Source organism: Musa acuminata, chromosome BXJ2-1 (assembly GCF_036884655.1).
Source record: "Musa acuminata AAA Group cultivar baxijiao chromosome BXJ2-1, Cavendish_Baxijiao_AAA, whole genome shotgun sequence".
NCBI classification, from domain to species: Eukaryota; Viridiplantae; Streptophyta; class Magnoliopsida; order Zingiberales; family Musaceae; genus Musa; species Musa acuminata.
Window position 1 is genome coordinate 10,572,687 of NC_088338.1, and position 24,814 is coordinate 10,597,500.

General features: G+C 39.1%; 2 protein-coding genes across 4 annotated transcripts in view; one reads left to right on the top strand and one right to left on the bottom strand.

Annotated features, from left to right (window-relative positions):
* The first annotated feature begins 2,762 nt into the window (after positions 1–2,762).
* LOC135598886 (dnaJ protein ERDJ2-like) lies at positions 2,763–13,352 on the top strand. Of its 2 annotated transcripts, XM_065093321.1 has the most exons (12): positions 2,763–3,055; positions 3,123–3,644; positions 5,035–5,262; positions 5,355–5,450; positions 6,676–6,796; positions 6,898–7,004; positions 7,151–7,368; positions 9,077–9,254; positions 9,537–9,656; positions 9,814–9,900; positions 10,797–10,907; positions 12,426–13,352. In XM_065093321.1, the coding sequence occupies exons 3-12, from the start codon at positions 5,077–5,079 to the stop codon at positions 13,248–13,250; spliced, it is 2,049 nt and encodes a 682-aa protein (XP_064949393.1). In that variant the 5' UTR covers positions 2,763–3,055; positions 3,123–3,644; positions 5,035–5,076; the 3' UTR covers positions 13,251–13,352. The 2 variants fall into 2 exon arrangements, with proteins under 2 accessions (XP_064949393.1, XP_064949392.1); XM_065093320.1 differs by lacking the exons at positions 2,763–3,055; positions 3,123–3,644 and adding an exon at positions 3,988–4,145.
* Positions 13,353–13,790: 438 nt separating this feature from the next.
* LOC135585472 (aspartic proteinase-like) overlaps positions 13,791–24,814 on the bottom strand; it is a 12,803-nt gene continuing 1,779 nt past the window's right edge. For both annotated transcript variants that reach the window (XM_065093323.1, XM_065093322.1), the window contains exons 2-14: positions 24,129–24,497; positions 23,956–24,016; positions 23,650–23,744; positions 23,431–23,543; positions 23,121–23,289; positions 22,987–23,026; positions 22,839–22,903; positions 15,766–15,879; positions 15,595–15,659; positions 15,236–15,389; positions 15,031–15,150; positions 14,262–14,350; positions 13,791–14,141 (exon numbers count right to left, since the gene is read on the bottom strand). In XM_065093323.1, coding sequence (XP_064949395.1) covers positions 14,057–14,141; positions 14,262–14,350; positions 15,031–15,150; positions 15,236–15,389; positions 15,595–15,659; positions 15,766–15,879; positions 22,839–22,903; positions 22,987–23,026; positions 23,121–23,289; positions 23,431–23,543; positions 23,650–23,744; positions 23,956–24,016; positions 24,129–24,476 — 1,518 coding nt within the window. In that variant the 5' untranslated portion in view covers positions 24,477–24,497 and the 3' untranslated portion in view covers positions 13,791–14,056. The remainder of the gene's footprint in view (positions 14,142–14,261; positions 14,351–15,030; positions 15,151–15,235; positions 15,390–15,594; positions 15,660–15,765; positions 15,880–22,838; positions 22,904–22,986; positions 23,027–23,120; positions 23,290–23,430; positions 23,544–23,649; positions 23,745–23,955; positions 24,017–24,128; positions 24,498–24,814) is intronic.

Consider the following 24,814-nt stretch of genomic DNA (forward strand, 5'->3'; position numbering starts at 1 on the left):
TCAGAATTACTCTGAATTGGTCTAGACTAATCAAGTCTGATTTAGTTCAATCAATGTTTGAGCTTAAATCCAACAATTACATAATATTAGACTTGGTTGGGCCGACTCATATAATTATGCATGAATCACACAAGGTTGGGCCAACCTTGGCCCATGGACTGATCATATGCATTGCACATAACTACTCATGTTTTGTTGGACTGAGTTAACCTACGGGCTAGGGCCTGACCTGTGGGTTGGGCTTGGCCTATAAGTTGAGCTTGGTTTGTTTACTAGGCCTAGCCAATGGGCTATGGCCTAACCTATAGGTTGGGCCTAGCTTATGGGTTGTTTTAACTATAATCCTATCCAATTTCATCAATATTGACAATATATATTCACTAACAATAATATATTAAAACATAATAAGAGATTAAAGAAAAAAAATTGAAGATAAACTTAAATACAAGGAAATAACATTCTTAATTCAATAAAAATTAGAAACCATACTTTCAATACATTCTTAATTGAATAATTTTAATATATTCTAATCAAACAATAAAATTCTAAATCTTAAAAGGAATAAAAAAAATTTAGATAATATATTATAATCTAATAATAAAAATTTTAACATTTAAAGGATTAAGAAATATGTTTTGAACTGCTCATAGTATATTTTAATCCAGATAAGATTAAAAGATAAATTGCAATACAAGAAAATAATATTCTTAATCCAAATATGAAAAATTAGATATCATGTATTCAATACATAAAACATGTATAATTTTAGAATATTTAAATCTAAAATAAAATTCTTTACAAAGGATTGAAAAATCCCTTAAAAACTTCATACAACATATTTTATTCCAACAATAAATATTTTGGTGTTAAAAGGATTGATAAATATTTTTAAATTATAAAAAAATAATATTTAAGGAATCAAAATAAAAACTTTTATTTTTAAGAAAAGTAGGGAAACATGCCTTTCCTCAGTAAGATATAACTCCTCATTCCTCTTACTGTTGGGCTTAGTTAAATAAGGAACGAAAAAAAAAATCTATTACTTTAAATAAGAGGAGGTGACCCTCCATTAAAAGAAGTTTTCCTTAACTTTTATATTTATTTAATATACTAATAAATATATCATAGTATTTCGAATGCTTAATAGTCATTTCCTAATTCACAATGATAAATATAAAAAATAGAATTAATATTTCTTAAATTATAATGACATGTAAGAAAAAAAAAATTGATTCTTAAATTAAATATTTGATTTGATTAAATATTCTCTCTTAAAAAATGTTCTGCCCCCAACAGTTTGATAGATGAGCAGGTCCTCTACGGGACCTGATCTGCGGTGTGCACAGGTGCAATCTGCCTTAGAAAGTTTTTAGTGTGGAAATCTGGTCCTTGCAGCAGGATTAACTAATGACATGAATTATGCTCTGCATAATAATTTTTCCAGCCCAGCCTGATATTAGAATATTAGTTATTGTTGTTAGTCTTCAAATATAAGTAAGTTTCTTTTTCCTCTTTTAGAACAAGTGATAATCCAACTAAAATTTAATCATATAATCATAGCAATGAGCAGAAATCATGTTGCATGAGCATTCAATGACAGTGCTTTCTGGCAACACTAAATAAGCTAGAAATTTGCTCATTCTACCTTCTTGCTTCAGTTTAAGGTTCCCCATTTTTTTAGGCTTTGTAAAGATGTTTTTGGTAATATGCTTCAGAAAAGAAGCACAGCCTTTAGGATCATGTTAGAAACTTGGCTCAAGAGACCTTACTGAAATTGCCATACATGCTTTACCAGTCATTGCCAACCAAAGAAGGATCCAGTCTAGTTTTACACTGCTTTCTTTTGTCTATAACAAGTTAATTTGATGAGTTCAAGAAACAAAGATGCATCATAACTGATTGAGGATTAATACAAGAAGGTGTTGTCTGGCTTTGTTATCAGATTGTCTATAACAAGTTAATTTGATGAGTTCAAGAAACAAAGATGCATCAAAACTGATTGAGGATTAATACAAGAAGGTGTTGTCTGGCTTTGTTATCAGATTGTGTAAGAATGAACTGCATTACTTTTCATTAGTTTCCTCTCAACCAAGTTGTCATTTTCACAAAAAAAGAATGTCCACCAACATCTGGTGGCATTTTGAGAAATACTTGTACATGGGGAACTCTAATGCTGTGCTATGATTCTTGACTCACTGTGAGCTGGTCATCATCAAGGAAAAAGACTGACTTGCAACCGAGAAGTTGCAAGAAAGACTTGTGCCTGTCTTGGAAGATTCTTGGTTGTTTCTCCTCTCTTCATTGGCTTTTCTGTGAGGTTGCATGGCATAAGGAAGGCGAATGTGACCAGGAGCATGTACTCGAGGCTTTCACTCATGTAGCAATCATCTTTATAACCTCTAAATGCATGTATTTGATCTTCTATCAACTTGATAAAAAGATTTTTTTTTTTCCTTCAAATTCTTCTATTGTTTCGCAAAAATCTTCCTTTCCAATTTTGTTTTCCGTAATCTGTTCTTTTCTTCCGATACTGGTTTTGGCAGAGTATTCAATCAAAACTTGAGACGTCGTTTGGTTATCATCTTCTTCTTCTTATTGAAGATCTAACACATCAGAACATCAGAATGCTTGTCCAATCCATTCGACACCACTAGCAATTGCTTGATCATGTTTCCATTTACTGTCCATTTACGCATATGGATCACTCAGAAAGGCAACAACTAATTTACAATTACAAGAGCATATTTGTTTCAGTAAGACATAATGGAAGTACAAACATGTTTTCTTCTTCAACGTAATGAGAATACGAGCAAACACACATGGCTACAAACTCTGATGAGAACAGGAAAAGTACAGTAGCAAGGTTTATTCACCAGATGAAGAATACATCAGGCGCAATTCCTTGCGAACTCTGTCAATGTATTCTTTGGACTTCCTGTCTATGTCAGACTCTGCATACTCCTCATCGTCGCTTGGTCGATTCTTCCTCGGCCTCGGCTGCTCTGCTTCAGCTGCCTCCTCTCCCTGGTAGCGCGTCTTCTTGAAGCCGAAGAAGGCAAGAAACGACTTCCTACCTCTTCCCATCTCCTATGAACTGTGTCAGAAGAACTACTTGCTTGCAGAGAGGAGAAGCAGCCTCGTAATTTATAGCAGAAGGGAGAGGCCAGTAGGCTAACAAGCAAACTCGAGGCAATCACAGACGTCGATGACATCCGATCGAGCGATCAAGATGGACGAGAGGTTGCTGGTTCAGCAGAAACCGTGCACTAACCTTGAAGTCACAAGGCGAAGGAAGAAGAAACTTGCAGCTTCTTTACAGCTTGGGAATCTTTCGCTGTGATTGGCTTCACAAGGGTGTGTGTTCAAAGATTCTTCCTCTCAACCCGGTAAACACGGGCCTTCCTGCAAGCTTCCCTGCTGATACTGCTTCCTGGTCTGTGGCATTGTTTGGTACACCAACTCGGTAGACTGATACAAGCAAGCAAGCAAGCAATCAACGCGTTCCCTCTCCTCTCGTGTGCTGTTTCAGATCGTTCTTGCGGTTCCTAATCCGTCTGCAAGTGTCAACCTAACAACGGAGAAGGGTTCTCCAAAAGCAAGTCAAAAGTTGGTGGAACCTTAACTGAGATCTATCATTGTTTACGGTGAGATGCAGTCTTCACTTTGTTTCTAAGACGATCTTTACTTGTACTTGCATTGTATCAAGTCAAAAAGTTCCCACAACAAAAGACGCATTGTTTTAGCCTAACTTAGCTTTGAATAAATAATTTGCCTTATGTTTAATGACCTTTTATTGTTTGTCAGTAATGTTAATCTAATTTTGGGACAAAAAAGTATCATTATTTTCAAGAAAAATAATAATATTTTTTTTAATATTATCACAGAATCTATCAAATTTGGAACTAATAATTATATTAGCACAAGAACTCATTTGATGCTTTCGGTCTAACACAAATCTATTGGCTTTGTTAACCCGAACCCGAACCCGAACCGGAACCGGATCCGAGCCGTTGATGGGACTGTGGGCGGTGTCATCGCCGCCCACCCGCACGTTTCCCAACCCAGCGTCTATAAACGACTCTTCCCGATCTGGCCTCTCGCTTCCTCGCCGCCGGCGCCGCGATATCTGCGTCTCTCTCATCCAGGTTAATTTTTCCTCTTGCTATCCTTCTTTCTTTTTGGATTTTTCCACTTTGGCGTATGAGTTAGGGTTTGGATTTAGCTGCAAGAATGGTACCGTAGCCGGGATCTGGGAAATTCTGATCTGTTTGGGGCGGATTGTGGCGTCCGCCGACGAACTATGATCTGGATCGCGTGGATCTCGACGCGGTTTCATGAGTTGAAAGTCCTGGAGCTGATCTGGCAGAATTTATTTCCTTCTTCTTGTTTCTTGGATTGTGGGGGTTTTGAGATTCTGGAACTGGCTTCTTTCGATCTCGACGGGTGCTCTGTCGCTGTCTCTCTTTTGTGGGTCAGAATCGATTGCATAGACGCGAGATACTTATTTTTGAACTGTTATCAAGTGTGATCGATGTTGTAACCTTTCTTGCTTGAGATTGTTCCTTGGTTTGTCGAGCGCGTAGTGCCGGTGCTTGGGGATTTGTCTCGTTCCTCAGCGTACCAAGTTTCTTTTCACTTTTAGTGCTAGTTTTTCATAGGCTGACATTCATGCCACTGATTGGTTTGACCAAACAATTGTTACTGGACTGTGGATAGGCCTGGGAAACCTGGATAGTGGGTATGCAACGCATGGTAGTCGCGTCACGAATCTTTCTGATTAAATTCACAGGTTTCATGGTGATGAAAGTAATTTGTAGTACATGCTGATCATTTACTGAAGTTTGACGGGGTTTCTGTCTCATTAGGAAAATTCAGTAAGAAAGACCTCAGATTTATCATAACTAGGATCTTTGGTGTGTTAGAATGCACTTCTTCGGATATTGCTACTTTTTTTTTTTTCACTCAAGAGATTCCTAAATACTATGGCAAGAGGATCATCATAGGAAAACTGATTAAAATTTTTTGCTTTTACAGATCTAGGAATCATTTATATCTTGCAGTTGTGATAAGGGATCCATGGCTGCATCAGAGGAAAACAGCTCTTTGTTCCCAATCTTCATACTTACGATCATGGCAATACCTATAGTGCCTTACACGATCCTCAGGTTATCCCGTGCTTTTACAAGGAAAACAAAGAGCATCCACTGCCAATGCGATGTATGTTCACGATCAGGGAAGTACCGAAAATCCATTTTCAAACGGGTAAGCGACCGGACCCTGTTGGTTCTTCTCTTACAGTTTATGCCTAGATTTATTTATTGCTCTGCATGGTTTAATTTTATGATATGTTGCAGATCTCAAACTTCTCGACGTGTAGCAATCTAACACTTCTGCTGCTTTGGGTCATAATGGGGATCCTGGTTTATTATATTAAACACATAAGCCGTGAGGTATATTAAATGTCACACTCTTTTACTAGTTCGACAAGAAAATTGCATCATGTTATGTGTTTTATATATTTTGCTTTCATCTGTTTCAGGTTATGAAATGATTATAAGGTGTAGAATTTTTTTCTCATATAATTCTGCTTTTAACAATTCATGTCATGAATCATATTCATTTATCACCATAGTTATATTCTCTAACATGTGTGTCAATCTTCGAGCCTTTACGCATTTTGCACTTATTTTACTGTTAGTTACTGGGTTTAAGATTTTCCATCCATTTCTGTCTCACTAATTTCACAAGTTGTCATACTTGAAACAATAAAGATAAGATTTACTTTATATTTTTTTGCTCTATGTATGAGAAAGTTACTTGTGATTGTTATGGTAAATCTCTAACATAGTGTCAACTGCTAAATATTAAATTTCAGCAGTCTTTTTTTCACATCACTTGTTGTTTCTTTAAATGTGATGGTTCAGCTTCTTTTATTGTCATGCATCAATCTTTTTTTGTATTTTGATAAGTATCTACTTAGCATTTTCTTGGTATATGAGTATTGCTTATTTTGTTTCTTTCTATTTTTATTTTTTTCTCCAGAATTTGATTATCAATATGTTTCAAGACATATGTGTTCCATTAATAAATATACTCTACGATTGTCTTATTTGGGTTTTCAATATGAGCACTGGCCTCTTCTTATTGTGTTAGTAATCACTGACATAATTTGATCTTAATTAAGTATTTGTATGTGTCCTGTATTTCCGCCATTCTTGTGAATACAGTGAAGCTTACTTTATTTCTGTATGTTTCTAAGATGTTCACAGTAGCTTTTGCCTTTCAAAAAGTTGAAATGCATGGGTGGTACTCAAAAAACTCAAAACTGAGATATACGGCGTTATGAAAACCTTATAAGTACATCTGCATCTCCTGAATCTTGCGTATAATGACGTATATAAAAACTATTTTTGCTCGTGCATGCTCTTGAGCAGGCATAATAAGCTGCATCATTTTGGTAGTATAGAATGAAAATGTATATATTCATGTATATGTTATCAAAACAGAATCAAATTGTTCATGACTGCACAAAGGGTAAACTGACATTATCGAATTCATTAATCACTGCACACATTATCTTTGAATAAGCTATATTATCTACAAACCATCTGTTACCTAAACAGTAGAATTTCCTTTTTGCTATTCTTTATGCATAGTCTGTAAGCTTTTTTTCAGATTCAACCATTCGAACCGTTCAGCATCCTAGGACTAGATCCTGGAGCCTCCGATTCGGAAATAAAAAAGGCATATCGAAGACTGTCGATTCTGTATCATCCAGATAAAAATCCTGATCCAGGTATCAGATCTTCCAGTTTTGGTCATGTTTTGTATGATCTATATATTCAGACTTGATCAACTTGTAATTATTCTGATTCAAACCTCACGTTGCTGTTTCAGAGGCCCATAAGTATTTCGTGGACTTTATATCCAAGGCATATCAAGCACTGACTGATCCTATTTCTCGTGAAAATTTTGAGAAGTATGGCCATCCAGATGGCAGACAGGTAGCTTAATAAGTTGCTCTTTACATATGTACACCAGTTTTTTCATGCCTTCATGTATTTCTCTACCTCATAAGAGATGGAACTTAGATTTTCCTTGTCTGGTTTCAATTCCAGATTATTGCCTAAAAATATATACCTGATTTCAGGGACTTCAAATGGGGATTGCTTTACCTCAGTTCTTACTGAACTTTGATGGGGCATCTGGTGGAGTACTATTGCTTGGCATTGTTGGAGTTTGCATACTTTTGCCTTTATTGATAGCGGTTATATATCTCTCAAGGTCATCAAAATATACTGGAAATTATGTTATGCATCAAACCTTGTCCACATACTACTATTTCATGAAACCATCTTTGGCTCCAAGGTATGTCTTTATGCTTGAAACTAGTATATAACTAATATTTTTTCGTATTTTGATCTACAAATTTCTGCTCCACTCTCTTGACATGGATGCTTTTTTTCTTTTTTTTCATTAATCGACATGCTTAAACATGCACTATCCTTGGGAAGGCTCTTCACTATTATAAAGCTTGCTTAGCAAAGTTTAGAAAGTTATTTTCTTGCAACAATTTCATACTGTACAGAAGTCACAAGAGTGCCAACACACAAAGAGGTATTTGCCATGCAATTAGTTGGCCAAGTATTGGAGAAAATTAAGACTGGTCTCAGCTTAAAATTCAAACAAAGAAGGTCATGGTTAAGAGAATATTGTGATGATAAGCAAGGATTATTTACAGACAGTATGTGTATAATCTAGGCCAGAAAAATAAGAAGTTATCACTAAGAGAGGTTGATGTTTGAGATGAGAAAATGGTTCCTTAGAAGTGGACAAATATGGTAAATGTGGATCGTCTGCATCAAAGATAAACAATTCATTAACATGGTATTGTAGGTTTCCTGGGGATAAACTGGTTAAGCAAAGGCAAAAAATAATGAACTTTAACATGAAGCTAAAAGGTTCTGGTTGGTATTTGATCCTTCATGAAGCAAATATTGAACTCTTGAACATTATCAACTAAAATATCAAAGTAGATGTTGTACGATTCTCCTTTCTAATTGCTATGGCACATTGCAGCATATTAGAAATGAACATTTATAGCATATTTCAGATTTCACATCTCATGTTGATGTCTGAGATAAAAGAAGTTATCTTAAAAGTGGGCCAAATTAGTGTGATGAAGCTGATTGCTGTTTAGAGTGGAATTTTTATAAATAATGTTCCAGGGATATGCAGGCTTGTTTAACATAAAGGCTCAAGTAAATGAAAAATCTGGCACTTCAAGGTCAGGCTAAAAGGATATTTTTGGTATCATCATGATAGCAAATTCTTAATAGTTGAATGAGCATCCAATATATTGAGCTACATGGTATTATATTTTCTTTCTACCTTTAAGACACAAGTTGCAATTTGAAAATTCAGTAATCTCATGCCCATTTAAACTAACTAAAACTTTCTAGTTAGCTGTTGAATCTAAAAAAGAAGCATTGCCTTGCTTATATTCAAACCCAAATATTACACTAACGAGTACATTCCATCATATCAACATGATTTCTTTCTTCATGAACTCTTTTATATGGAAGAAAATTTACTAACTGGTTAATAAGGACATTCAACCACAAATTTTGTCTTAAATGATTTTTCTTTTTAATTTGTTCAATTAAACATTAGACAAGTCTGAATATAGTGCCTAATGAAGATTCAAACCATCTTATTGACTGTTTGATCAGACCCATCAATATAAATTGAAAACAACTTAGATGCAGCTCAATGAATTTGCACAACTATCCTTGCCCCTATATTACGAATCAGTTTGGTGTTCACTTTAAGGATCTCGCTTTCTATCTCATAATTTAGTTGAATCTATTTAAATTCTGTTGAAGAATTACTATTTTAATGCAACCTCTAAGAAGATAGGGATGTGAAGTATATTTGATTTGAAACCCATCCCGATTACCCTCTTTGGTCTTGACGTTTGTTGCTCATATATCTTCCAACATTTCTCATAGAAATAGTGGTTGTTAGCTGTTTTGCAAACATATCTTTTCTAAGCTGACAAATATTAGTTAAACAGCAAGGTTATGGATGTCTTCATCAAGGCTGCAGAATATATGGAAATGCCAGTTCGCAGAAGTGATGATGAACCCCTTCAGAAACTGTTTGTAGCAGTTAGAAGTGAACTGAATCTTGACCTTAAGAACATCAAGACAGAGCAAGCAAAGTTTTGGAAGCAGCATCCTTCGCTAGTTAAGGTAGTTCTACATGATATACACCTATGATGTTTTCAACTTGTATTGAGGACTTAGCATACAGCAATCTTTATTTGGTGGAAACTTGCAACCACATTGGCACATATCACTAGAGCTTTATTGCCGACTAGATATGGATAAGCCAACATTTATGCTGTCCATTAGAAATGCAGAATTTGATTAAGAAAATTGTTGCTATCAACTTGTCATGTACAACAACATCGGCTAATTCTTTTGTGCTTAATGTGGCCTTATATTTTGATTACTCGTTCTTATTAATTGCAGATGGAATTATTGATCCAAGCCCACTTAACTCGTGAATCAACTTTGCTATCTTCATCACTACTGAATGATTACAGACGAATGCTAGAACTTGCACCTCGTCTTCTTGAAGAGCTAGTAAAGGTGATTAATCTTTTTTTCTCTTGGCAAAGTTGTATATGCATATTTAGCTGCAATATTCTTTTTATCAAGTAGCTATTAACAACAACTCAATTGTGATTTTAAGTTCACTGTGAGATGAAACTTCTCAAAGAAGTCTAACCATTTTTTATACATGCAGATTGCTGTAATACCACGTAGTCCCCATGGCCATGGATGGCTGAGGCCAGCAATTGGTGTAGTTGAACTTTCACAATGCATCATCCAGGTATCACATCATAATGCTATGCAACTGAATTGTTTGGCTTCAGCTTTCACAATTTTTTTCATGTACTGAAGATGAATACGTAAGAAAAAGGCATATATATATATATATATATATATATATATATATATATATATATATACTCTTTGCGAGCTCATCAAGTGGCAGATATAAGCCATTCATTTTATTGATTTTGAAGTTTCTCACGAGGATATGTAGGATTCTAGCTATTAGTGCCAGCTGATTTACTTCTTAAATTATATTTACATATCTAATAGTTATTTTAAAGCTTGTCGTTAGTCAAAGATTTATAAATTGATTATAAATTGCTGGAGAACATGTTCTTGGTTATATTCTCTGAATGACTTTTTTAGTTCCAATCATGTTGCTGTTTCTCTCATTATGCTACCATCTTTCTTTTGTTTATTTTCCTTTCAAATTAACCTTTCAACTCTTTACTAAGACATCTGCTTGTTAAGGGAACTTAATTCGAGCTCACTATGTTGACTGCACTCTAATTAAGAGCATTGGTGGCTTCCAATCTTAACTCTGCCCCTATTACATGTAGGTTGTAATATTTGCCACCCCTGCCAAACCACATTGCCGCCAAAATCTGGGTTTTGTTCATGAACTAAAACGTTATCCGAATACTACAATTGCATTGTTGAAATTGTAATGTGCTTTCATTAGCTTGATTTTACTGAGTATAGATTTTTTATTATTTATTTTGCTGCAGTTTTATCATTTTTATGATACTTGGACTTTTGTGCTAGTTATTTAGTCAATTCTTGTTATTGTCAGGAAATCTGCTTATTTTGTATGTTTCATGTAAACACTTGACAGTTCTTCCATTTAGTCAAGTCCTTATGTTAATAATCTATGATTAATATGTTAAACAGGCGGTACCACTAAGTGCAAGGAAAGCAACTAGTGGAAACCCTGAAGGCATAGCACCTTTCTTGCAGCTTCCTCATTTTACTGAGTCTACTGTCAAAAAAATTGCCCGCAAGGTAATAAAATTCAGTCAACAGCACATTGCGTATATGCTTTTGTATGTTATATAGGCAAAAAAAGAGCAAATTTTGAGCAATTTTTATTAGCGTCCCAGCATCAATTGTCTATAATCTTTGATAGCTTAAACTACTATCTGGAGGTTCTTAATAGTCAATTTTAGTATAAGTACTTTTTAGTGAAAAGGCTATGCTTGTAAAATAGTTATTTCTCTTTTACTGCTGAGTGTTTGTTTGTCAAGGGGATGCTATGGAAAGCATCGTCACATGAATATGGCATAATACTATTCATAAAATGATATATTTAGAGATAGGATGATAAAGCTTTTGTTCATCAAGGTCATTAGTATCAAGGTATTATCACTAAGTTCATTCGACGAAGTAAATTACTTACAACTAACACTTCTTTTTTCAATAATGATTTTCTCCAAGTTTGTTTTAGTTTTAGACACTGTGGTACACATTCATTGTCAACTCAAACTGGTTAAGTTGACTCTTTATTGCATCTATCCCATTGTACCATTTCTCTTATGTCAGCATCAAGAAAGCAGATACAAAAAACATCATCTTATGAGTTTAGAGGTGGTTGCTCCATGAATCCAATTATTATTTTCTATTAATAGGGTAAGCCATGGTATTATAATAAGGTCGTTTCTTTGCAAATTTGTGACCAGGTTTGAGTCATGGAGACATTTGCATGTTAAGAAAAAAACTGTATATGTTGATCCTCACCAAACCTCACATTGGTGGGGAGCCTTGATCATTGTTTCATCCTTTTTTTCAACTTATTTTAACATAACATGGATTTTTTGTTATGATAGAATGGTTAGTTGCTTGCTTTAACGCAAGAGGGCATTATTGCCCAGGTCAAAAACAAACTTTGCCAACTTATTTCCAGACCAGTCTGCTTCCTTGTTCACCTCTGGAATTAATTATGAACCTTCACATCTACTCTATAGGTGAGATCATCTATAGGTGAGATCTACTTTTGAGGGAAATGGGTCAACTTTCTTTCTCTTTCTAAATAGCCATCTAAAAGACCATCTTTATGTTTCAGGATATCATAAAAAATGTAAGATGGTTTACAGATCTTAAATGAATATCACTGAAGACAGATAGATAAGTCAATAATTTGACAAGAGAGCCAAATATACCTCCTATTTATGCCACAGTTTTCTCAGAAGTCTCCATTTTATATTGGCTGACTTTCCTTCCTAAGACTGCTCGATTAGCTATAGATACAAAATTTGTTATTATCACCTTATTTTGTGAATACACAGGCATTTGGGTGGGTTTTTGACATAATGGGAATGAGAAGCACAATTGTGTCCTTTATATTGCTAAGTTTCTTGTTTCGGTAGCTGATATAAGCTTAGTTTGTTAAGAAAATTCTCGAGTGCTTATAATGCCCTATTGCACTAATTTGAAGCTCTCAATCTTTCTAAATCCATTTGTTATGTTCCGGTGACTGTCATTCATTTGGAATATCTTTGAGTCTAACTTGATTGTGTTTTGCAGAAAGTGAAAATGTTTCAAGAACTGCGAGACATGACTGTTGCGGACCGTGTGGAGCTGCTGACTCAGTTTGCTGGGCTTTCTGACACTGAAGTACGTGATGTCGAGCATGTACTCGAAATGATTCCCTCGATCGCTGTAGACATCACATGTGAGACTGAAGGGGAAGAAGGCATACAAGAGGGTGACATCGTCACGATGTATGCTTGGGTGACACTGAGGCGTGGTAACGGCTTGATAGGTGCCCTTCCTCATGCCCCCTATTACCCGTTCCCCAAGGAGGAGAACTTTTGGTTGCTGCTTGCTGATCCCGTCTCAAATGATGTTTGGATATCGCAAAAGGTGAGTTTTATGGATGAGGCAGCCGCCATTGCGGGCGCATCAAAGGCAATTCAAGAAACAAAAGAGAGTTTGGGTGCAAGTGTGAAAGAAATCAGTGCTGCCGTGAGAGAAGCTGTCGAGAAGGTGAAGAGTGGGTCGAGAGTGGTGATGGGCAAGTTCCAGGCTCCTGCCGAGGGGAACTACAATCTGACCTGCTTCTGCCTGTGCGATGCATGGATAGGTTGCGACAGGAAGACGAACCTTAAGCTGAAGATTCTGAAGCGAAGCCGAGCAGGTACAAGGGGCCACATCGCGGAGGAAGGGCCGACGGCAGATGAGGGCATCGAAGAAGAGGAAGAAGAGGAGGAAGAAGAGTACGATGACTATGAGAGCGAGTACAGCGACGATGAGGACGACGAGAAGGAAAAGAAAGGTAAAGTTGCAAACGGCATTGCCAATAAGAAAGAAGAGTCAACTCCAGAAGGTTCAGGCAGCGACGAGGAGTGAAGAACTCTATTTACAAAGTTTTCATTAATTCATCCTGTAGATCAAATTGTGGGCTCTTGTCCGAATCATGCCAACATTAATGCTTTAAAATTCACTTTCATATACACTGGTTTACGATTTTTGCTGCTGTTCTTGATGAAGCTAAATGCTGACGATGATGCATGTTTACCTCTCAAAAACCATGTGGAGGTTCAACTGCAGCATGTTGAATTGCCTTTTCCTGCATGAAACGATGAATACTGTTTCACCTTTATCACACAAATCGTAGGAGTTCCGCAAAACTATGATGACAGAATGATACCTAAAGAATGATATCAAGTCCAAGCGCACTCACAGTTTATGTAGCTCTACTACAACATCTCCATATAGACTCGATGATCCAACTAATCAGCATTCCCAGCGTAGCTCATCAAAACAAACAAATGGGTCAGATTAAAGCAAGAGAAAAATCATATCTGTGGTCCGAATTTACGCTCATCTCCAACGGATCATCATTTGGCCCAAAGAAATGGTCAATTATGAAACTTTGAAAGAAGAGGATAAACAGAAATTTCTTGTACAACCAAACATATAAAGTATGAATCCACATAGTCTATGGCCCCATTATTTTGATATTTATAAACTGTATGACCAAACACGACAGCCTTAAAATATCTGGATACTTAGCAACATACAAACTTGCCTACCATGGGTACCGGAGCGGTTTATATTTGTATTAGTCTACATTTCAACATCCACCTTTTAGCTCACTGTTATCTACAAGGCTATAAACAGGTAAATATGAGCTAAGTTGCACTGCAATCCTCTTAAGCAGACTTGGCAAACCCTATACTGTTATTGCCAAAATCAAAGACCGTGTGATAAGCGCCCATGAAGACATCTCCAAGAATCCTGCACCAAAGGCTTCTCATAAGAACAGGTTGAAGGTACTTCATGCATTTGTATCTCTTATATGGTAAACTTGGTTTATAGCCATCTTTATTGCAATCGACAAACATGGGTATCACATACCAGAGAGGTCCCTGAGGAGGAGGTATATCGATTGCCGTAAAGCCACTTATACAGACTGCTGTGCCTCCTTGCTCGACTTTGAGAACATACTGGAATGGGAACGAGAAAGTGCAGTGATTACAACAACGAGAACAACGTAGACCTAAAAGACACAACAGTAACTGATGGTGTGACTGGTAAGCAATAAAAAAAAAAAAAAAAAAACTAGGCCAAGATTTGCTTGAGAGCCGATCATTTACATGAACATGATAGCAAAAGCATTTCTATGTTTATGGTGAACCAATGGTCATTTGAGCAAGCTTCCCTTCTAGTTAGGCACATGTGCATGTGCACGCACACGGTCACATGCATATATGCATGCAGGCACACATACATGTACACACGAGTGCAGACACGTGCAATCAGACACAGCAGACACGCACGCATATGCACATCCACCCACACACATGCACACATGCATGCAAAGAAATGCTGGCTCAATTAATTAACTTTAACCTCTGATCAAAGTATCTTCAAGGTTCAAGGGATAAAAAATGACAGCAGCAACATTTTTTTCCAATTCCTAGCAAATTAGTACAGAGGCCATAATTCCACAAGCCCAAAATAAAAATCTAGGTAATTTGGAATATTTAATAATTCCATTCGAAGTAACCAAGATGAAGTCTAGAGAGTAGAAAGTAGAACAAAGAAAGAATACATATTTCATTTGACCAATAAAAGACATTCATAAATATCTGAAGTGATGGGATCTAGTACATAAGCACCGCACCTCTTTTGGAGTTAGACTAAATGTTCTTTTCCCAATAGTAAATGCAACATTTGGCATGCTTGCAATCTGATTGCAATCAACAGCTGACTCTCCCATGGGGCTTGGCAGGCGTTCACAAATCTGGAAAATGTCAATACGAATCAATTTGGAACAATAAAAAATACCACCAAATTTAAATTGGACTATGCATTAACAGAGAAGCAACCTCATTTGCATAAGCTAATATGTGTTCTTTAGTTTGATTTTGTCGGAGCTGATTTTCAATCCATATAACAGCCATCTCACAAAAAGTACATAGAACATCTTGATTAACAGATGTTTTGTCCTTTTGCTTCTCAAGGACAGATTGTATGTCAGTGCTGCAAGGCAAAATTTCAATAATTTTGACAAAAGAAATAGTGGGGCATATGAAGAAGTTGAAACATTGAAAGAACCAGCTATGAAAATTGTTAAAATTACCATCAAAGTAACATTTTATAAAGTTCTATATAGCAATGTGTAATCGACTGCTGACCCCAAATAGTTCGGATATTGTGGCTTGTTGGTGTATTGCAATTGACTAACCTGACATATTGAGCTCCATCAAATTCACACAGGCCAATCTTCCTGCACACTTTCACTGGTCGTGTCTGCAGTCAAACATGTCACCAGTTATGAAGATATTGCAGAGGGCACTAAATTACATCTGTACTTATTAGGGCAACAGACCAGAAAACTAAAACCATCAGAACAAACCTCTGCTATCAGTAATTCAAGTATCATTTCCCCATATTCGTTAACAATTTCTTTACATTCCATGCTAACGATTCCTTCAGCACCAATGGCATGATTGACTTGGGCTATAATAGTCTAAAGCCAAAATAGTGGATCAGAAATTACATGTTGTCCACCTTAACTAAATAATAATATGTAAATACTGAACAATTCATACAGTTAAAATATCTTCTATCCTAGATAAACTTCACTAGTAAATTTAACCAAAGAATGTTGCACAAGTAAAGGCTAACTTGTAAATGGCACCAAACAATCCTGGAAACTAAAGGAAATTACAATTCATTCACCGTATTGTTGCTATCCTAACATAGCTAACATAATACACATTGATGCATGTGCAATTATATCATGCTGTATTATTCATAAAAGAATGCAAATTATATTTGCCTTCATGCAAGTTCCCAGTAATCAGAAATATTTCTTTTCTTGGATATTGATAGGAAATTTTACATAACAATTTCTTGATACCTCTTTTAATTGAAACACTAAGTGCAATCCGAACATAATTGAGCTGCATTTAGAATTTTATCCACCAAATGAATCATGCAAACTGAATGAAGTCCTTAACACTGAGGGTACGAGGATGGTCAAATTCTATTAGACTTACCTCTCTCATGTGCAGATAGATTGTTTCTAGGACCCAAGCCTACCATACAAAGACTACTGTGACTGTTCCAAAACTACTTACCCCCAGAAAGGAGTACCAAATAGGAGATGAAGCCGTCTCCACTTTCTTGATCAGCAGGCTATGAAACAATGTAGCCATTGTTACCAAGTGTCTGATATTCCAGGCTATGAAACAATATAGCCGCCTCCACTTTCTTGATTAGTAGGCTGTGAAAATTAGATCATTGCTATTTGCTTGCTTCTTGTTTGTCATTTATTAACCAGTAGAACTTTTCAAGGGATCTTGAAATACATTCTCAAGTGTCTGATATTCTAGGCAACACAATTCATACCAAACCGGTACAATATCCATAATCAACTTTTTTCAAAAATGTGGAAGCCATAACAATGGTCCAAAATTCTTAAGCATGGAGTACTAGTAGCAAGAGCACCAAACCTTATCTAAACAATTTATCCATCATCGACTCTAGCCATGGCACCACTCTAGCATCATAAATATTCCCACTCAAATGCTTGACATCCTTATCAAGATCCAATACATAATTCATAATCCACTTATGGGTGTTGGACTGCTAACTGAAGGCATACCATCAAAGTAAATGTTAGCTGATAAGGAGTGTCCATGGAGTTGTTTCACCTTTTAGCCCAATAACTTGGAAAAAGTAGACATTTAACCAAGGTTTGCCATACCGGACTGTACCGCCCGGTACGGGCGGTACGTACCGGTCCGACAGGCTAGCGGTACGCGGACCGCCCTGTACCGGTCCGCCCGTACCGAACACTGTAGCAGTGTACTGTAGCAGTGTAGCACTGCTACAGTGCTCGGTACACCTGGGTGTACCGAGCTGTCACGGACAAACTTTGAAACAGGGTGTTTGATGTAATGCTTATGTATGTCCGTGTCTTTTGGCATGTTCATGCCTTGTACAGAATGTAGAGGGGCGGCCGAAGGCTTAATAGTCCCACTTTAGTTGGGTTGGTGGCCTCTTTAGGCTTGTAAATAAAGGTTGTGTCATGTGGACACGTGCGAGAGCTTTTCGGTCTGTAATGGACCATTTTACCCTTTGTTGTGCCACTGTTCAGAGCTTGTAAAGTCTGTTTGTAATTTGCATTGTCTATGAAGTGTTTTTCGGACATGTTTGCTTGTGGATCCCGTTTGAGGCGTTCTCTCTAACCCGTTCTCTCTTTTGGTGGTCCTAAGGGACAATGGGAGGCTTCGGGGAGGCTGACCTTTGCGGACGGACACGCAAGGGTGCCGCACGGCTTAGGCAAAACCAGCTAAGTCCGTGACATTTGGTATCAGAGCGGGACAAGCATTCATAGAAACACTTGACATGCAAACGTGGGGGACCTAGCGGGGCTGCGTTGAGGGCAGTCAGCACATGCGCGACCGTTTGAGGGAAAACGGGCATGGAGATGTAGGGAAAGGAGTCGCTCAGAGGAGCGGGCATCTGAGATTGGCATTCAGAGGAATGGCCAACCCTTCGCGCAAGAGGCACCACAAGAACAGGCAAGCTTGGAAGAATTTGGAGCGCACAAAGGTTGGGGTGGCTGAGTTTGAGCTACGGCTCAACGTTGACAACTATACTTGATGGTACTCTAGGCAAGCGAGGCGCTTGGCAAGAATGAGACCATGCAAGGTGGAATGAGTTGTTCAGCGATCGAAAGAGTTGTGCAAAGCTCACAGAGGTGAGGGGAATTGCTAGCTCAAAGAATTCGGTACTCATGCATGGGCTTGTATGCGAACGATGGAGTGTTCGCGGCCATCCCAAGGCGGCCGAGACTCGGCGCCATGGAGCATTGAAACTTTCTCTTCGGCATGTGAAGGATACGTCCGTAGGAGGCTGAAGTGTGCAACGAGTTCAGCATGTTGCTAGGCCTTGAGGGGTGCAGTGGGGGCTGTATTGACGGGGAGTCGCAATCTAGCAAGTGCGTTTGCAGGAGGCAGAACAATGCACAGTTTGTTCAGCAGATCGGAGTAGTCCAAGGGGATGGTGGTCTCCGAAACGAAGAGAGATATTGCTCCAATGGGACAGTTATCCAGGAGGGATAAGTCTCAGCTCTCCAGAGGGAGAATCATGTGAGACGGACTTCACATGTTGAGGAGGAGTACCTCAATAAACAACAACTCCACGAAGCTCGATGGACTGAGCAAGCGGCGAGGAGTCGTCGCATGATCTCGCTTGAGAGAATGCATTGGTGGATGCATTGCGAGATTAAGTGGGGGAGCAACACAAATGAAGGCACACTTGGAGTCGATGTGGAGATCGGACTCAAGGGAGGGCTGACCCGTGGAATGGTGGGCACAAGGGCCACCATCGACTCAATGCAAAAACGAGGAGCGGAGCAACTTGGGTGTAACTTGGCGAAGTACCCAAGCCGCATGAAGGGAGCCAGCATAGAAGTTGGAACGTGGATCAGAGGCACAGTGCTTTCCTTAGACAGAGGTCAAGGACATGAGCTCTTGCAGAGGCAAGAGCAGGATCATGTTGTTCCATGGGTCCTTCATTCTGACGGAGTGGACTCATCTTGCATGGTGCCAAAGACGAAGGGAGCTTCGGGGCACATGCACCTTATCTCGGAGGAGCATTTGATGGAGGAACTAAGGCGACTCAATTTGCGGAGGCGAAGTTGGGTTCAGAAGGCCTTAGCACGGGGCAAGAGGACGCAGAGGCGGGTACTCTTGAAGAATATGCCACAGTGTTGCCATTCGAGTTGCTATGAAGGAAGCGGTGCGCAGCGGAGATTGTGCTGGTAGGGGCAGAGGCCCAGGATCCAGACAATGGTGCACAAATTACAGTGAAGTCGGTGGACTTCGGGAGCTACTAGGCGATGGACTGTCCTAGAGCGGTGCTTCATCTAGGTGTGACCCAAGAGTGGGTGGATGAAGGTCGATTGCCAAAGGAGCGAACAAAATCGAAGGTGGAGGAGACCCTGCGATGTATTGGCAGAGGCAACACATGGAGGGTTCACAATTCAAGTTTATTCCACAAGGATCAGAATGCAATGGAGATGTCACCAGGAGGCGACATGGTGCAGCGGATCGTGGTGGAACAGTTCGTGGCAATGCGATACACACGACTGAGTCCCGTGAGGGATGAGATCATATGGAGGTATGATCGGGAGCTACTGGGAGCTCCGCTTTGGTGAACAACACGACGGCAAGAAGGGCTATGGATTCAAGGAGTGAAGGCCATGGTACCGCAGAGGCGGGTCTTCCGGGCGTGCACCGAATTTTGCATCGGATGAAAACCTTGGTCATCAGCATATGGGGGCTGGGTTCCACCAAGGGAAAAGTTCGTATGCAAGTACCAGGGAGTCCCATGGGAGGGACTTGATCATGCAGAGGTATGATCGAAGCAACTGGAGAGTTAGACTGCTCCAGAGCTCATATTCGCTTAAGGGAGCCCGACAAGTCAGAGGACAAGGTCGAGTAAGCGAACGTTGCTACCAAGGAAGCTAAGGAGAACAGAATTGGTGCAAACCCTACAACGCGATGGCAGAGGCCATGCATGGGAGTTGCAGTCTGTCTTTCCATCGACCAAACAGACTGCTTGGAGAACACAAAGGTGTTGAAGCAGGAGGTCGAAAGGGGCGAGGAAGCGACGATGAGTCCAGAGGGACTTAGCTACCCAAAGTCAAGTAATCAGTTAGAATGGAGGTGGACTCAGAGGAGTGCCACGGAGACATCTCTACTGATCGTGAAGAAAATGGATTCAGATGCGAGGCGACGGATAGTAGGGCCATGGGCATGGCAGCGCCATGGTACCGCAGAGGCGGGACTTTCGTCAAAGTCATTGATCCCTTGCTCTCACGGAGGGAGAGCGCTTGGTCGTGAAAGGGGCCGAGGAGGTGGAGCATGCAGAGGCAATCTCCAAGTATCGAGACAAGGCTGAAGGGCAGAGGCCAAGAAACTTCGTAAGACCGGTGTCTACAAGTTTCTCATCAAGATAGCCGTAAGTGAAGGACTTCGGGTCATGCAAGAGTGCACGACCAAGGAACGAAGCAGGCAGTACGCGGTGCTGTACCTTTGCTACTCAGTGGAGTAGGCGGCAGGGTTGATGGAGAAGACGGTACAATCCCAGAGGCGACCTCATCTATCAGAGAATTACTCCAAGTTGGGGTGGAAACTTCCTGCATTCCAGAAGTTCAATGGCTTTGAGAAGGTGAATCACAGTAACTAACTCAATGCAAGGAGTGCAAACACTTCAAGTGCTTCAGAAGTGTGAGCAAAGAGCAGGCGAAGACTAGTAACCAGCTCGATGCGTGAAGTACAACCTCGAGGAGGCGGGCGAAGTCAAGTAACCTTTGCCTTCTCAACTCTTAAGAGGATGGGCGAAACCGAGTACCCCAATTCTCTTATCTATCCAGCAGAGGAGCTCTGCACAAGTTCAAAGACCCTTCGAAGATAATGGAAGACAATAGTTGTCAAATCCTCACCAACGGTGATCAGTGCTACTGAGAGTAGATTGTCCGCCTCATTTCCCAACGAAATGTCAATCGAAGGCGGAAGTGATGCGAACCTACTTGGATGTGACAACTAACTGAAAGAAGAGTCAATGAGCAGATTTTGTGGAGGAAGGACCCAAAACTTCAGAAGTTTGCGAGGCGATGCTCGTTAAAGCTCCAACAAACATCCACCCAGTTTAGGCAGCATGTGGAAATTTTGAGAGACTGGCGCAGTAAGGATGGTCTTTTCCTTCATTTGGTGGATTCGCAGGAATCAACGAGGATCAACACAACTCAGCCAACCCCACACCAAAGTCAGAGTCATTGGCGAGTTGAAGCAGCATGGCGGATCAAAGGTTCGACTACTCAAAAACAGCAGCGGAGAGCAGCTGGGAGCCAGAAGGCGCATTGCAACTGGAGCAGAAGATTGAAGACTCAGCAAAGGCGAAGAGTTGCAGTGTTCACAAAGGCTTCGACGAGGACGTCGAAGGGATAAGTGGGGGAGAATGTCACGGACAAACTTTGAAACAGGGTGTTTGATGTAATGCTTATGTATGTCCGTGTCTTTTGGCATGTTCATGCCTTGTACAGAATGTAGAGGGGCGGCCGAAGGCTTAATAGTCCCACTTTAGTTGGGTTGGTGGCCTCTTTAGGCTTGTAAATAAAGGTTGTGTCATGTGGACACGTGCGAGAGCTTTTCGGTCTGTAATGGACCATTTTACCCTTTGTTGTGCCACTGTTCAGAGCTTGTAAAGTCTGTTTGTAATTTGCATTGTCTATGAAGTGTTTTTCGGACATGTTTGCTTGTGGATCCCGTTTGAGGCGTTCTCTCTAACCCGTTCTCTCTTTTGGTGGTCCTAAGGGACAATGGGAGGCTTCGGGGAGGCTGACCTTTGCGGACGGACACGCAAGGGTGCCGCACGGCTTAGGCAAAACCAGCTAAGTCCGTGACAGAGCGGTATACCGTACCGTACCGGTACCGAGCCCGGGTCGAAACGCCGGTACGGTACGGTACGGCGAACCTTGCATTTAACCATGAACCAAAATATTTAATTTAGTAGTAGTAACCAATCTAGCACACCATCAATTCCCACTACATGACTATTGTGACATTGTATTTAAATATATGGAGGCACAACATCAAGAAATATAAAAAATCAAGAGAAAGTATCACTCTTGTGCACACATGCACACACAACACTAGTTGCAACAGCATAGTGGAGAGAATGGACCAAGAAGAACAACACAGCAGGCACATCCTTCCTCTCCTTTTCCTCTCTTCATCTTTCCCTTCACCAGCTAGAGTACTGACAGTGGGTGGTAACAGAGACTTCTATGGACTACTACTAGTCCTCTTCCTCTGTCCATTGACAGCAACAAATCCGCTAGCATTAGCCGAATTTGCAGATTTGGCCTTGGATCAGCTGAGTACAGATAAGTCAGATTGGGTCTGATGTGTTGAGGCACATCCACATGCATTGTGATAAACACAGGGCGTATACAAGAGCCCAGTTAACACTACAGAGGGCAACTCAGGAAACTGAAGATAACCACATAACATAAAAGGAGAATATAGAATATAGCATAAAAGGAGAATCACATGTATATCTTTGATGAACAATTAACATTACTGCATAAAGAAATGACCATCAAAGTTGTCTATGAAGGTGCATTGGAAAACAAGACAGAATATAAACATGAAATTGTCCTAAGCAAGACACAAACACATTGTGAACTGCATATTGCCATCCAACAATCTCAAACAATTTATCCTTGTAGCTACACGAATTAACAAGTCACAAATTTGTATCACAAAGTTGAACTGGTAGAATAAATCTAGAATAAATCTTAAAGAATCTAGAATAAATCTGCAAATTAGGTTCTTAAATCATCTTCCTAGCATCTAAAACTTGGAAGCACATTGACAAAAAAAAAAAAAAAAGCTTGGAAGCACATACTGTGGGACCAGTCAGCAAGGAAGTCCCAGAATCAACAATAGCAGAACAACCTCCAGAACAGAAGCCTAGAAAATAAAAGGACCATTGAAATCATCAAAAAGCAAGATGCTGCCTGAAATAGTAGATGTTTGATGAAAGAAAGCTTTACCAGTAGACTGGCCATCAATTAGAAAATCACCCATCTCAAACTGAGAAAAGATAAAAGTATTTAAGCACAAAGTTATCACCAGAATACATGAGGTGACTACTAATTTGCCTACACAAATCTTCAATTTCCTCTACCTGCCAATATCCTTTATGAGAAACTGAAACATAAGTATGATCACCCTTGTAATGCTTTGAGTCAACACCTCCAAAAACAATTTCACCACCATTCATGTCATCAATATCTCTATTAAGCCAGAAAGAAAAAACCTTATTCTCAATAAGTCCCTGCTTAGCCATGTTATACCTGCATAAAAGAAAACATAAAAGCTTAAAATATGACAAAAAATATGAGTAAACTTTGTTTTATGCACAGAAAATATTTGCAATCTCTTTTTGCTCAGAAGTGACTAAAGGGGAAGTTTCCTGAGATCATGCAAATCCATACCAAATGGGTGGATAATTGCCAACAGATATTTCTTGAAAACCAAGACCAAGAATGCCATCGAACTTTGCCAGTAAGAATGACAGGCTTGATTCTTTTGTTGCCTCTATGAAAATCTGAAATATGACAATTCCTATGATTGCATCTAGTAGGGAATCACACCTGCAAAGAATAGGTGATGCAAAATGCAAATTTGGATATTGATACATAGAGAATACCCACCTGATCTTTAACAACTAGGTCACCAACTTGTACACTGTCTTGGCTGAAGAAACCAGAAATTGTCCCAGAACCATAAGTTATTTTACATGACTTTCCTGATAGGAAAAAAAATATTATTGAATTATTCCTTCATAAAACATAGAGGATAAAAGAAAAATCCAATTCAGCCTCAAATTTGTAAATTATGCAATAGGAAGTTTGAACAGAAACTGGAGATAAGTTGTAGTAGACCAAAAATTCACAATGTTCAGAGAAGCACGTGCTTGAATATCTTCTGGGTCAAGATACAAGGAATAAAAACTATACCATTCTTTCTGTAAGTACTTGATGAACCTGACTTGTACTTATGGTGAAAATAACATGGCACCTGTAAATAATTAAATTCACAGACTTAAACTATATTTTCAATTGCATTAACAGAAAAAAGCAATTGAAATGAACATATTAATCTATCATGAATGATTGTATCAAAGACTTACAGAAAAGAAGCATTTTGATGATGGGACCCACAAGTTCGAGCTTCCAGTGTCAAAAATGACAGAAAAGTTTTGCGGAGGTGAGCCAATACCAATCTCACCAAAGTATTGGGCATCCATGTAGTTTTTGAGGGATACTATGTCAATATCAGAATCTTCAAGATTATGATGAAATGCATTATTTTGACTATGCATGTTCTCTTTCCTCACAATTCTTGCTGCATCCAGAGTATTGCGATCCAAGGGTCTCTTCTTAAGTTTGACTCTCAGTAATCCATCAGATGAGGCATGGAGTAGGGAGCAAGTCAAAAACCAGAAACAAATACACCATAACAGATATTTCTGGTCCATTTTAAATAAACTACCTGGAACCTGTAATAAACCAGAAAGCAGAGAAAAATATTGCATTAGCAAGTATGGCAGATGACAACATGTTCCAGAAAAAGACAAAGCTACAAACAAGAGGAAGTAGTAAATATCATCATATTAAGAATTTAGGATTCAACAGGATAGAGAGCATGAAAGCAAGAAAAATCAGCCCATAAATTGCACAAGATACTTACAGCTGCTGCAACAATGAGGAAGATAGACTATTAATCCTATTTACTTTGTACCAACTAAAATGAGCATAAGAGAAAAACGATTCAATTTATATAAATAAAACCTAACTACATGATACCAGAGAGGGT

Excerpts from the sequence above, each read along its gene's own strand:
- LOC135598886 (XM_065093321.1), top strand. The coding sequence starts at position 5,077 with ATGGCTGCATCAGAGGAAAACAGCTCTTTGTTCCCAATCTTCATACTT. Across the intron at positions 9,255-9,536 it reads AGCATCCTTCGCTAGTTAAG|ATGGAATTATTGATCCAAGC; the intron begins GTAGTTCTACAT and ends TATTAATTGCAG. Across the intron at positions 10,908-12,425 it reads TCAAAAAAATTGCCCGCAAG|AAAGTGAAAATGTTTCAAGA; the intron begins GTAATAAAATTC and ends TGTGTTTTGCAG.